Below are 13643 nucleotides of genomic sequence, written 5' to 3'. Positions count from 1 at the left end.
TCAATCAAAGACTCATTTAAGGATTCTTATATTGCACATTATTTATTATTGAATATTTATTTCCCATATTGCACAGTATATTTACATTTATTACTTTATTTACTTTTCTCTCTTTTGTGTACGGATCTCCATTCTAAAGTAGTTTTTTTACAAGACCAATGAGTAAATATTCTGCCTGGCCCACAGGAAAGAGAATCCCAGGATTGCATGTGATGTACTCTGTCAATAAATCTGAACTTTCAACTACAGTACTCTAATCCTACATGAATCCCCTTTCCTTTATTCCCTCCATATTCTCATCAGCCCTCTCCCCTCCCTCACCCCTCACCCACCACACAATGCAAATTCTACTACTCTCCAACAAGCACAGGGAAATTTACAGAAGTCATTGAACCTATCAACTCTTTTTGGCACTGGGAGAAAATTAGAGCATTTGGAAGAAGCCCCCATGGATACAGGGAGAGCACATGAACTCCACTCAGACAGCATCCCAATTAAACCAGGGCCTTAGGTGCTGTGAGGCAGCAGCTCTAATAGTTCTGGCACTGTACTTATCATTATTAGGAGGTCTTTGGAATAAAATTTTGTTACTTGTGCATTGATATCTTATTGACTATTCAAATCAATTACCTGCCAGTTTAGAACATAGAACATTATAGCCCAGTATAGGCCCTTCAGCCCAACATGTTGTCCCACCCTATATATACCTAAAAATACAAAACCCTTCCTACCTCATCCGTGTGCCTGTCTAAGACTCCCATAAATCTCCCTAATGTTCCAGCCTCCACCACCATCCCAAGCAATGCGTTCCTGGCCCTGTGAGGGCTGCTGCGAGAATAATTCTGAAGCAAAGTCCACAGATTGTATAACAGGCTTTAATTAGCTTAAACTTGTATACACCAGGTCTCAGTATACTCCTGGATCCACGTGTCTGACTGACCTCAAAGGGGCTGGCTCGGGACTTTATACAGGCCAGTGATTGACAGTTGACAGGTGGGGCCAGCCTCCCAAGTTGCCTACCTGCAGGTACAGCGATTTCCCCCTGCAGTAGGTTGGTAGAGTTGTGGGTGTCACCACAGGCACCCACAACTCTCTGTGTACAAAAACATATCCTGGCTGTCTCCCCTAAATTTTTCTCCCTTTGAACAGATGTCTTCTGGTGTTTGGACCTCCCATCCTGGGAAAATGTTGCTGCATTATATATGCCTCTCATAATCTTGAAGACCTCTGTTATGTCACCTCTCATCCTTCATAACTTGAAAGAGCAAAGCCCTAACTCTACTATGTTCCAATTTAGGCATCATCCTGGTAAATCTCCTCTGCACCACCTCCATATCTTCCACATCCTTACTCTAAGGAGGTGATCAGAACTGAACACAATATTCTAAGTGTGGTTTCACCAGAGATTTATAGAGCTGAAACATTACCTCACAATTTCTGAACTCAATCTCCAACTAATGAAGCCCAGCATACTATAGGGTTTCTTAACTATCCTATCTATGGATTTGGACCCCAAGGTCCCTCTGTTCATCCACACTGTTAAATATCCTACCCTGTATACTGCCTTCAAGTTTGTCCTTCCAAAATGCATCACCTCACACTTATACAAATTGAACTCCATCTGCCACTTTTCCACCCAACTTTGCATCTTGTCCATATCCTGTTGTAGCCTATGGCAAACTTCAGCATTATCCACAAGACCTCCAACCTTCGTATCATACACAAACTTACTGACTCATTCCTCTACTTCTTTGTCCAGGTCATTTATAAAAAAAAATCACAAAGAGCAGGGGTCCTAGAACAGATCCCTGCGGCCTCTACTAGTCACTGACCCCCAGGCAGGACAGCTTCCATCCACAATTCCCTCTGCTTTCTATATGCAAGCCAATTATGAATCCATACATCCAAGGTTCCATGGATCCATGCCTCATGACTTTCTGAGTGAGCCATCCATGGTGAACCTTATCATATGATTTTCTAAAATCTATATGCACCACATCTACCACCCTGCCTTCATTAATTTATTTTGCTACCTCCTCAAAAAAAATCACGAGGCACAACTTTCCTTTCACAAAGCCATGCTGACTATTCCTGAGAAGACTGTACTTCTCTAAATACTTGTAAATCCTATCCTTAAGAATCCTCTCCAATAGTTTGCCCACTACTGATGCAAAACTCACTGTCTACAATTTCCAGGATTCTCCCTATTATCTTTTTTAAACAAACGAACTCGAGCCACTGAAAACGTAATGGTGGCTGATGAACGCAAAATAACGACACACACAGTTGCTGGTAAATCAGAACTCGTTTTCTAGAGTGTATTCTTTTAAAACAATGAACCACGTGCGCCACGTCATGACGTTATGATGTCCCGTGCTGGTTCACTAGACCTCTGGGAGTTGTAGTCTATCTATAACACCGCTACATGGCCCCACCCCAGAACTGGCATCGGACTGCTGGCTATTGAATAGGGGAAGTTTTGACAACATGGCCAGGTTTGAGCTGTCAATTATGAATGACGGAAGCTACCCAGCAATGTCCAAGATGCAGGTTGACCTCGTTTGTCTCATCACCCTGTATGGTCCCATGTACGGTGCCTGCAAGGGATGTCCATGTGTTCCTCTATGTATGAACACGCATTCACAGTCCTTCAGTTCATGTGGTACAAAAGAAACATGTTTTCCACGAGATGATGGTGATACAGGGGATAATTTGCCTATGGTATCCTTTAATCTGCTCAGCAGCTCTTTGGGATCTTCATCTTTATTGGATCTGTGTGGAACAATTTCCCCTGTGACCACCAAAGGGGCGCAGTATACAACCTCTGCAGACGAAGTGGGAAGTTCCTCTTTAGGAGTTGTCCTAATGTCAGACAACACCCATGATAATTTGTCTGCCAAGTTGGGACCATCCAAGCGGGCCATTAGGCTGATTTAAGGTGACGATGGAATCATTCAACCATCCCGTTGGACTGCAGGTGATAGGCGCTTGTATCTTGAAGCCTAGAGCCGAGCAGCTGAGATAAAGCTGTCCATAACGAAGATGTAAATTGAGGTCCTCTGTCAGAAACGATGCATGCTGGTAGGCCGAAGCAAACCAGCCAGGAATTAAGGAATGCTTATGCACAAGAGTCCGTAGAGGCATCTGCTATGGAGACTGCCTCAGGCCATCTCGTAAACCTATCGATCACCGTGAAGAGATAGTGGTAGCCTCATGAAACTGGTCCCACAACGTCCACAACCGATACGACCTCATCTCACTGTCTTGTGCTTGGGCAGTGGCAAGAGCCATTTATTCAATACCTTGGTCCATAGCCGATACCTCAAACAAAACTGAGTGGGAAAGCAAATCAGCCACTATAGAGAATTCCAATATGAAGGATAACTGCCACTGTTGTTGATCTGACCAAGGCTCCGTCACCTTCAAAAATGCAAAGGTCAAGGGTTTATGGTCTGTGAATGTGGTGAAGTGTCTGCCTTCCAAAAAGTAACAGAAGTGATGTAAGAACAAATGTATGGCTATGAGCTCTTTATCAAAGGTGCTGCATTTTGTCTTGGCCTCATGGAGGTGGCGGCTGAAGAATGCCAATGGCTTCCATTGCCCATCGACATACTGCTGCAGAGTGCCCCCTATGGCCACATCAGACACGTCTGTTGAAAGGGAGGAGGCTGCATGTAGGACTGGATAACTGAGCATGGTTACTTGAGCTAATAGTTCCTTTGCCTTTATGAAAGCAGTTCATCTGTCCACTGAATAGATTTGACATCACCAGACAGCAGATTGAACAGAGGCTTCATAATGCGCGCTGCTCCTGGAAGGAATCGACGATAAAAATTAACCATCCCCAAGAATTCTTGCAGACCTTTGATGGTGGTTTATTCAGTAATGGCATCGAGCTTGGAAGGCAGCAGAACCATGCCCTTGTCGGTGATTGTGTGCCCCAGAAATTCTATGGATTGTTTTCCAAAAACGCATTTATCTGGAATGATGGTCACTCCAAATTCCCGCAGACGTCTAAAGAGTGTACGCAGATGTTCCATGTACTCTTCTTTAGTTTTGAATGTGACTAATATGTCATCTAGATAAATGAAGACCTTGGCCATGCCACGCCCTACTGCATCCATAACTCACTGAAAGGTCTGAACTGTATTTTTTAAGCCAAAAGGCATACGTAAAAATTTGAAAAATCCAAAAAGGGTAATTATTACCGTTTTCAGGATTTCGTCTGGTTCCACAGGCACCTGGTGATATCCACGCACAATCCACTTTTGAAAGTATTTTCCCCCCCATGCAGATTCACTGAAAATCTGGAATATGGGGAATAGGGTAGTGATCTGGTATAGTGGCGTCATTGAGAGGTCTATAATCTCCATGAGGTCTTCACCCTCTGATGCATTTTTGGACTAAATGTAATGGAGAGGCCCACGGGCTGTCAGACCTGCGAATCATCCCCAGTTCTTCCATTTTGCGGAATTCTTATTTAGCCAATTGTTGTTTCTCCGGAGGCAGGCGATGTGCCTTAGCATGAATGGGAGGACTCTTGGTAGAAATATGGTGAGTTACTCCATGTTTTGCGGTGGGGGTCGAAAACTGCAGAGTTGTAATTTCAGGAAACTCTTTTACAAGTCTGGAGAACTTATCAACAGTCTTACGCAGGGGTTTATGGCATAGGACAGGAATATGCAATTCTGCCAGGTGAATAGTTTGAATGGTGGTACTATCCACCAGCTGACGGCCTTTTAAATCCACCATGAATGAACTGAACATTCATTTTTTTGGTGCCATATGTGGATATGTTGGAACTACTGACTGCAGTGAGTTGGAGGGTAGGGGTAGGATAACATGTATCAAAACTGGTTGGTGGAAAAATATTAGCCTCTGATTCAGTGTCCACCAAAAATTTATGTTGGGTTAGCTGATCCCAAACAAATAGAAGGCACGTAGCTTTTCAGCCAACTGTCGCAGCCATTAACGATGGTCGGCGGGGTGTTATTCCAAGAACACACAGGGTAGCAGCCACCTACGTGGTAAAAACACTAGGTGGAAGTGTCGACAGGCTGTCTGTCTGACTTGAGACATTGCCTCGTTATAGGAGCTGGTGTGTTGAGAGCGTTGGCTTGGGAAGTGATATCAACCAGGGAGGTGCTGGGAGTGGACAGCTGTGATGCAGTGACATTGTTTGAAAACATTTTGGTGTGTTTTTTTTTGTCATTCATAGGACGTCTGCCTCTGCAGCTACTACCCTGGGGTCTTCGATAAAACTTTCCGATAATAAGAGTCTAATGTCTTCTGGCATCCTCTCCAGGAAGAGCTGTTCGAATAACATATCTAGCCATTGGCCAGATGCCAAGTACAGAATGTCATCCATTAGTTCGGTTGGGGGACGGTCACCCAACTCCTCCATGTCTGATGCCCTCTCCCTGTGGAACATACTGTAAATTCGCAGCAGGAATGCTTTTAGAATGTCATACTTACGCTTTCCAGGTTCTGGTGGATCGCACGGATGTCACCGACTCACTTGGCATTGGGTTGGTCCAAGGCATTGACGAGGTGATAATAGTGAGTCGTGTCCACCTCAATCTTCCTGAAGTGAAATTGTGCCTCAGCCTATCAAAACCACAGCTCTGGTTTTGCTGTCCAGAAGGGCGGTAACTTAACAGCTTTAGTATCCATATGGTCTAAAAGCTCATTTTGGACCTGCTGGAGTCACCAATTGTAGCCGCTGAAAACACAGTGGTGGCTGATGAACGTGAAATAACGACATACACAGTTGCAGGTAAATCAGAACTCATTTATTTGAGTCATGTGTTTATTCTTTTATTGCACTGAAGCACAGGCGCCACGTCACGATGTTATGATGTCCCTTGCCGATTCGCTAAACTTCTGGGAGTTGTAGTCTATCTATACCGCCACTACAGGACCATACTTTCCATTCTCCAAATCCCCAGCACCTCCCCTGTGGAGAATGAGGATGCAAAGTTCATTGCTAATGCCCCAGCAATCTCTTAACTCCATTCCCACAGCAACTTGGGGTACATCTCATTCGGTCCAAGGGACTTATTAAGCCTAATAATTTGAAGAAGACACACTTCCTCTTTCCTAATCTCAACATGATCTAGCACATAACTTTGTTCTATTCTGACCTCACCTTGACCAAGGTCCATTTCTCTGGTGAATTCTGAAGCAAAATATTAATTTAGGAACTCCCTAACCCCCTCTGCCTTCAGGCACATGTTGCCCCCTTTATCCTTAAGAGTCCCCACCTTCACCCTCATTGATCTTCTGTTTTTTGGGTTCTCTTTCATCTTGTTTGCCAAATCCTTCTCATGTCCCTTCATACTCATTTTTTTTCATTTCCTTCCTGCCTGTCATATAATTTTTATGAGCCCTTCTTGATTCATGCTTCCTTCTTCCTCTTCGCTAGCTGCCTCACCTGTTTTGTCTAGCACAGTTCCCTTTTCCTACCGTCTTTTCCCTGTCCCAATGGGACCAACCTGCCCAGAACACCATGCAAGAACCTGCAGAGAGAGTGAATGCAGCACAAGCTATCACCCAAACCAACCTCTTTCCGTCAGCTCCGACTATATCTCCTGCTGCCTCGGGAAAGCTGCTAATCCACCCCCCCTTCACCCTCTTTCCATGGGAGAAGATACATGAGGTTGAACACATGCACCTCGAAATTCAGAGACAGTTTCTTTTCTGCTGCTACAAGTCTCTTGAGTGATCATCTCGCTGGTAAAAAAATAGTGACCCTGCACCGTTTAAATGAACTTTTCTCTAAACCCTACACTTTGTCCTTGTAACCCCATGCCCTGCACTTCCATTTTATTGCACTACCTGTTATACTTAAGTATGGGTCAACTGGACAGTACACATACAAATAAAGCTTTTCACTTCATCTTGGTACATGTGATATAAATAAAACAGTTCAAGCAATCCAAATTCAATAACTTTGCAGTTCAACTGCAGCCTCACTCCTCTTGGAAATTATATGGAGTGTCCAGAATATTGTTGTTTTGGTCTAAATATTAAAATAAGGAATACATATTGCAATTTGTAATCCACTTTTATCATTTACTATTCTGATCACCGCTTGTTAATGTTGTGCTGTGTGCACCATTGTGGATTGTGGTTGAAGAAGGGCACGATTGTCAGGGGAAAGCAGACTTGTCTAAAGACCAACTCAAAAGAAAATCCTCCACAATAAAAGCTAAAGCATTACAAAATAGAATCAGAACAAAGATTAACAGATCACAAACGTTCATCAGACTATGGCTATGAAACTAATCTTAATTAATTTTAGATTAGGCTTCCTAAGGTCATTCTGAAGAGACATCAGCTGGGTCTTGGCACCTATATTTAATAAACCCATTCAATTGATGATGTCTGCATTCCAGAGGTCTGAAGTTTATTTTACAAATATTAAGGGGACTTCGATGATGATTGACAGCAAATATTAATAAACATTTTAGATCTGACATAAGAACAAACATTTTCATGAGGGAAGTTCTACTCATTGAATAGTTTGAGGGCACCAGAATTTGAACTGGGAGGATAGCGTGATCCAATACTTAATTTGAAAAGAATATTAACCCTTCTTGATGCTTGAACACAGAAGTCCTCACGCTATGAATAAATATTCTTGTTATATAATCTTGGTTAAGCAACTGAAGAAATAATGAGGGATAGTTATTCAGGGATCCTATAATGCTAATGACAGTCTTTTTTCTAGTTGCCAGAGAAATTTTGGATTGCTATTCAGATCTTTGATTGGCCCTTCTACAAATAGGGTCAGTCACAAAGTTATCACAGAATGGGTTAATTCATACAAGAGTGAAAACACAAGAAATGAGAGTGTTTACTGTATCTGGGACGCAGTCCTAAAAATCAAATCCTTCAGTTAATATAATTAAAACCAGTTTGAACTAGAATAATGAGGAGAAATAAACAAATGTACATCCATACACTGTATGAACGTCATTTTCAGTGGAGCACGCTCATTCTTGCATTCACCCTCCTAAATAAATTGAGTTTATTATCATAAACAAGCAATTCAGACTTCAGAAAATATTGAGAGTATTTTTGTAGGCTATAGTAAGCAGGCAAATGTTCAGCTCTGGAGAAGGGTGATAATAATAATAACCTTACTTACTATGCAGATTTATCATTTTATACAAAAATCTAAAAAGACAGAAAATCTTGCATTGATTTAATCCCAGTCTTATACCTTATACACATTTCAAGTCACAATGGTTTGATGATATTATTTTAATATTATCTATATTGATAAGTCATCCAAGGATATGTTCACAAGCTGTAGATTTCTGTGCAGGTTGAAAAGAACTTGATCGTTAGGACAAATTAGAGAGAAATCATGTAGAAAATGATAAACCAAAGAAAAAGAATGTTCAAAACGCCAGCTGTAACTAGGCTCTGAGAGAGGATGATTTCCAAGCTTTTATACCCTTATATGGTAAAATGACACCACAGTTTTATTAGGTTGCCAGCCTCTCATTGCTTCAACACAACACACACTCGATACAAGACATGCAGCAGTTCAAAATGTATGGATCTTAGGGGTCGAGGATTGAACATTTTACCTCATGTCTGACCATCGGAACAGTGAGTGACTGTGCCTGTCTGCCACAATTTACGTGTCTGATGTCAGGTTGATATATTTAGATGTGCTAATCTTTAAATAATTCTATTCCTTTCACGAATAAACGCAATCAGATGTAGCTGTGCTGAAAAGCATTGAAATGATCAGAAATGTTTCATATTCCTGCTCTTGTTTTGAATTTTAGGTGCTTAAAGCTCTCCACAAAGTACAATGACAGAACAGTTCAACTGCCACTATTGCAAGGAGACCCTCTTTGGGAAGAAATACATCCTTCAAGAGGAGAAACCCTATTGTGTGAAATGCTACGAAAGTCTTTATTCTAATACCTGTGAAGAATGCAAGAAACCAATTGCTTGCGACAATAAGGTCTCTATCATCTTTCATTTTTGTTCATTGATGAGTGATGGGTGTAAAATGCAAAATTTAACACTGGAAATTTTAAAATATTATCTGGATTTCAAAGCACTGGGTTAAATAACTGAACAATGCCATAATGAAAATACCAATAATAGTAATTCATTGGTAGCTGGCTGCTTTATTACAGCCATGTGGTTCAGGGAAATCTTTCTAAATGTAATTAAGATAAAGGCAGCGTGGTTGACGTAATGGTTAGCGCAACACCTTTAGAGCACCAGCAATTGGGACTGGGCCTGGGTTCAAATCCAACGCTATCTGTAAAGAGCTTGTATGTTCTCCCCATGTCTGTGTGAGTTTTCTACGGGGGCTCCGGTTTCCTCCCTCTGTTCAGAATGTACCAGGGGTGTAGATTAATGGGGTGTAAATTGGGCGGCATGGACTCATGGGCTGTTACTGTGCTGTATGTATGTCTAAATACACAGAAATAACTGTTCATTTTTCTTAAGGCATTTCAAGCAGAGAAGAGAAATTGACAGGTGCACATTGCAGACAAGGTCTGGAAATCACATTCCCAATTAATGAAGTGTTGGTATGGATCTTAATGAAACAGTGTTAAATTATAATTTAACATTGTTTCATTCAAATTGTGTGACAAACCAAATGTTTTCCATACTAAACTCTCAATTTGTTATGTTAATTTTAATGATTTAATTCAGATTACTGTATGTTTAGCACAAATAACTATGTCAAAAAATCAAGATTTGGCTTGTTGCTTTGACATTCTGGGTGTTTTGAACAAACTTTCCTTGGTTGCATTGTTTTATTTTGTAAATTAGCCTGTCTTTAAATTCATTTGGTTTCTATAATGTTGCTGTTGTTAGTGTTAGATGCATGAGCTGCTTCAAGCACCACAGCTACTGAACACTTCTTTGTAGCTGTAAGTGTATGTGTAATTTGAGACAAGACATGTGGTAAGTGTAGCATATTTGGTAGAAACAGACTTTGGATTTAGGGCTTCCACATTCTCTACTGGTGAGATGTCTGCCTTCAGTTTTTTGTTGATAGAGATTGATTGGGTAACATCGCTGCTATTTAATTAAGCAACCACTAGTGTGGTAGAAGGTAAACTAGGTTGACCTTGGCTTTCAATTATTTGATGGCTTCAATGTTCCTGTGCCAGGAGATGCTGCGCTTCCCTACCTCTTAGAATGAAAACCTCACTTGTTCAGAGTTGATTAAAAATACATTCCATCCACCATAAATGCTTACCCTCCCTCTTAAGGGAGCTCCGGTTGTCCTAAGGAATATATTGGACAACATTTTTTTTCAAAAGGTTTGCTTCCTGAAAAGAAATTGGGGATTATGATAGACAACTTCAAGCTGAACTCAAAGAGAATTCCAGATTTGCTGTATAATGTAGGATGTTGGAGAAACATTTATTGAATTTAGCATGTTTAATCACTTAATGATGATGACACGTTGTATTAGTTCAACTGACCTAAAAGGGGTTTGTGGCTGATTTCCATTTGTACTCATCGAGCATCTCATGCCTCTTGTGTCAATGACCAACAATACTCCACCAGCATTGATGGATTCCAGTTTCCCTGATACCGCTTTTCCATGGTTGCAATGTCCTAGTGATGTCCAAGATCAGCAGGGAAGATATCAAGTGCGAACGCAGAAAATAAATTCTCAATGAGATGCTGCACTTCATGGTTGAAGCAGGTTGTCAATCAGCTGGATGTAGTTTGGTGCTCTGTAGTTGCCAAGAAAATTCTCAACACCATCTTTAAATTGCTTCCAAGCATGCCCAGGCCTAAGGCAATATTTGCATAGCACCTGAACTGAGTACAAGCCCAGGCCTGCTTGGACTGACCAAAAGAGTTTACTTTGTGGGCAACATTAGAGTAGACAAAAAATGACAGGAAATCACAAAAATAAGTTAAACGTATCTGAAAAGCGGTTTGTGATAGGAAATTTTTAAGGAGATTTTGTGATCAGCAGCCCAAAATCCATAAAATACACCGAAAAGCAAGAAAGCAAAATCTTCATTGTCCAATGTTACCAGCAGCCAGTTTTCTAGTTGAGATAATTCATGTGTCATATATATTTTTTCAACCCAGCTCAGCGGCCTGCTTCCCCCCCCTCCAACTCAGCTCAACGATTCGCCTCCCCCCCCCCAACCCAGCTCAATGGTCTGCCTTTCCCCCAACCCAGCTCAACGGCCCATCGCCCCACGCCCGCCCTGGCCATCCGTTGCCCGCAGCCGTCCGTTGCCGTCCATTGCCCCCCTGCCCATCCATGGCCGCCCTTTCCCCCACCCCCGTCCAGCTTGACCACATTATCATCAGAAGGAGGCAACTAAGTGCTGTCACCCACTGTCACACCATGCAGTCAGCTGACTATAACACTGACCACGCTCTCGTACGATGCAGAATTAAGCTGCAACCCAAAAGATTCCACAGGGGCACTGCAAAACCATAGCCCTGACTTCACCCCACTGCCTTTAAAGACTCTACTTGCTCGGAGCAGTTCAGGGAGCTCTTCTGCAGCCACCCTGCACTGTGCACAGTTGATGAACACCCCGACAACTGGACGAAACTGAAAGCTCTGTTTCTGCTCGTGCAAAAACCGCTTTCGGAATCCAGAGATGAAACCAGTCTGACTGGTTTTGCGCAAGTTTGTTTCAATACTGTCTGAGAAAAGAGCAGCCCGCCCAGCACTACAGAGGACACGTCTGCCTCAACGCTGGCAGCTTACCAATCTGCTAAGCAGAAAGTTCAAAGAGCCACCCGGACTGTGATGCAGGAATTCTGGAGAGATCTCAGTGCGCACATCGAGAACACTGCGAATGCGGCAACATCAAAGGGATGTACAGCGGAATCAAAGTACCTAAGAAAACCGCTCCTCTCCGCGCTCTCGACGGGAGTCTCCTCACAGATCTTGACTCTGAACTACACCACTGGGTTGAACGTTACAGATCTCTCTACACAACACCAGTTGATGTGGACCCTGACATCATCAACAACACCCTGCCGCAGCTACTTGTCCTAGCAGGGCTAGATGCTAAATTTACCACCACCGATGTCAGAAAAGGAGTCCACTGCATGGAAAATAACACATCACCTAGAATTAATGGTATCTGAGATCTTGAAGCTTGGTAGCGAAGCGCTCATCTCCGAGCTCATAATAGTATTCAAAACATACTGGATCCACCGCTGGATCCCCAAAGATCTGTGGGACGTGAACATTGTGACCCTTTACAAGAACAAAGGTGACCGCCAAACTGCAACAACCACCGTGGCATCTCACTGCTCAGCCTTGTAGGGAAGATACTCTGTCGTGCAATCCTCCCCCGCCTGCAAACCATCGGCAACAGAATGCTGCCTGAAAGCCAAGTGTGGTTTTCAACGATCTCAATCAACTATCGATATGGTCTTCACCTTCTGCCAATTGCAAGAGAGATGCATCGAACAACACAAACCCTCTATGTGTGCTTCATCGACCTCACCAAGGCCTTTGACTATGTTAGTTTCTCAGGCCTGTTCCATGTCTTAAAACGCCTTGGCTTCCCTGACACACTACTGTCCATCATCGTCCAGTTTCACAACAGCATGCAGGCCACTGTCCAATTTGATGGTTCGAGATCAGCAGAGTTCTCAATCCGCTGTGGCGTAAAACAGGCCTGCATACTCATTCCAGTGCTGTTTGGCATTTTCTTCTCTGCTCTTCTGCGCCATGCCTTTCTGGAAGCTTTGGGCATAGCCCTGCACACAAGGAGCTCCAGAAAACTTTTTAATCTGTCACGACTCCAGGCCAAGACCAAAATCAGAAGAGTTATGATTCGAGAACTGCTCTATGCAGATGATGCTTGCCTTTGTGGCTCTCTCCCAGTCAGAGCTGCAAGCATTGTGTGAAGCATTTCCATCTGCCTGCACTGAATTTAGTCTGAAAATTAGCCTGGGCAAGATGGTTGTCTTTAGCCAACAAACCCATGACACTCCGTCGATTACCATCAATGGGTCAGTGCTCGCCAATGTAGAAAAATTCTGCTACTTGGGCACCACCATGACAACAATGAACTCACTTGACGCAGAACTGGACACTCGCCTGGGAAAAACATCCACTACTTTTGAACACCTCTGTGTCCATGTGTGGGATAACTGCCACCTCTCTACCAAGTTGAAGATCTGCGAGGTCTGCATGCTGAGTACTCTTCACTATGGCTGTGAATCCTGGGTCACATACAGAAAGCAAGAACACCGCCTTAACGTATTCCATTTCCGCTGCCTCAGATCCATCCTAGGCTACTCTTGGTTCAACAGAGTCACAAACATCCAAGTCCTGGGGAAGACTGGAAGCACGGACCTCTACTCAATCATCTGCGCTCACCACCTGCGGTGGGCTGGCCACATTGTCCGTATGGAGGACGGCCGATTTCCCAAAGATGTCCTCTATGGTGGGCTACCAGATGGTCCCCGCCCTGTTGGCCACCCACATCTTCGCCACAAAGACTTAATCAAACGTGGTCTCCAGTCATTCCATGTCAACCATACTGACTGGGAGGACCTCGCAAAAAAATCACACTGCATGGTGTTCCACGATTCGCAGTGGCACATCACAATGTGCCAACAATGTCAAAAAGTTCTGTGAGGGCAGAAGAGCT

The 13643-nt window shown here is 43.1% G+C and overlaps 1 protein-coding gene across 4 annotated transcripts in view; it reads left to right on the top strand.

Annotated features, from left to right (window-relative positions):
- LOC138739323 (four and a half LIM domains protein 2-like) overlaps positions 1 to 13643 on the top strand; it is a 43778-nt gene that overhangs the window by 13725 nt on the left and 16410 nt on the right. For 2 of the 4 annotated variants that reach the window (XM_069891123.1, XM_069891122.1), the window contains exon 2: positions 8805 to 8986. In XM_069891123.1, the coding sequence (XP_069747224.1) occupies positions 8831 to 8986 (156 nt within the window). In that variant the 5' untranslated portion in view covers positions 8805 to 8830. Of the gene's footprint in view, positions 1 to 5484; positions 5777 to 8598; positions 8623 to 8804; positions 8987 to 13643 lie in introns of those variants that run through there. The other 2 variants (XM_069891124.1, XM_069891125.1) reach the window with 2 other exon arrangements.

This window comes from Narcine bancroftii, chromosome 7, assembly GCF_036971445.1.
Source record: "Narcine bancroftii isolate sNarBan1 chromosome 7, sNarBan1.hap1, whole genome shotgun sequence".
Lineage (NCBI taxonomy): Eukaryota > Metazoa > Chordata > Chondrichthyes > Torpediniformes > Narcinidae > Narcine > Narcine bancroftii.
The sequence above is the reverse complement of the archived record's forward strand: the minus strand, read 5'-3'. Positions and strand labels throughout refer to the sequence as shown.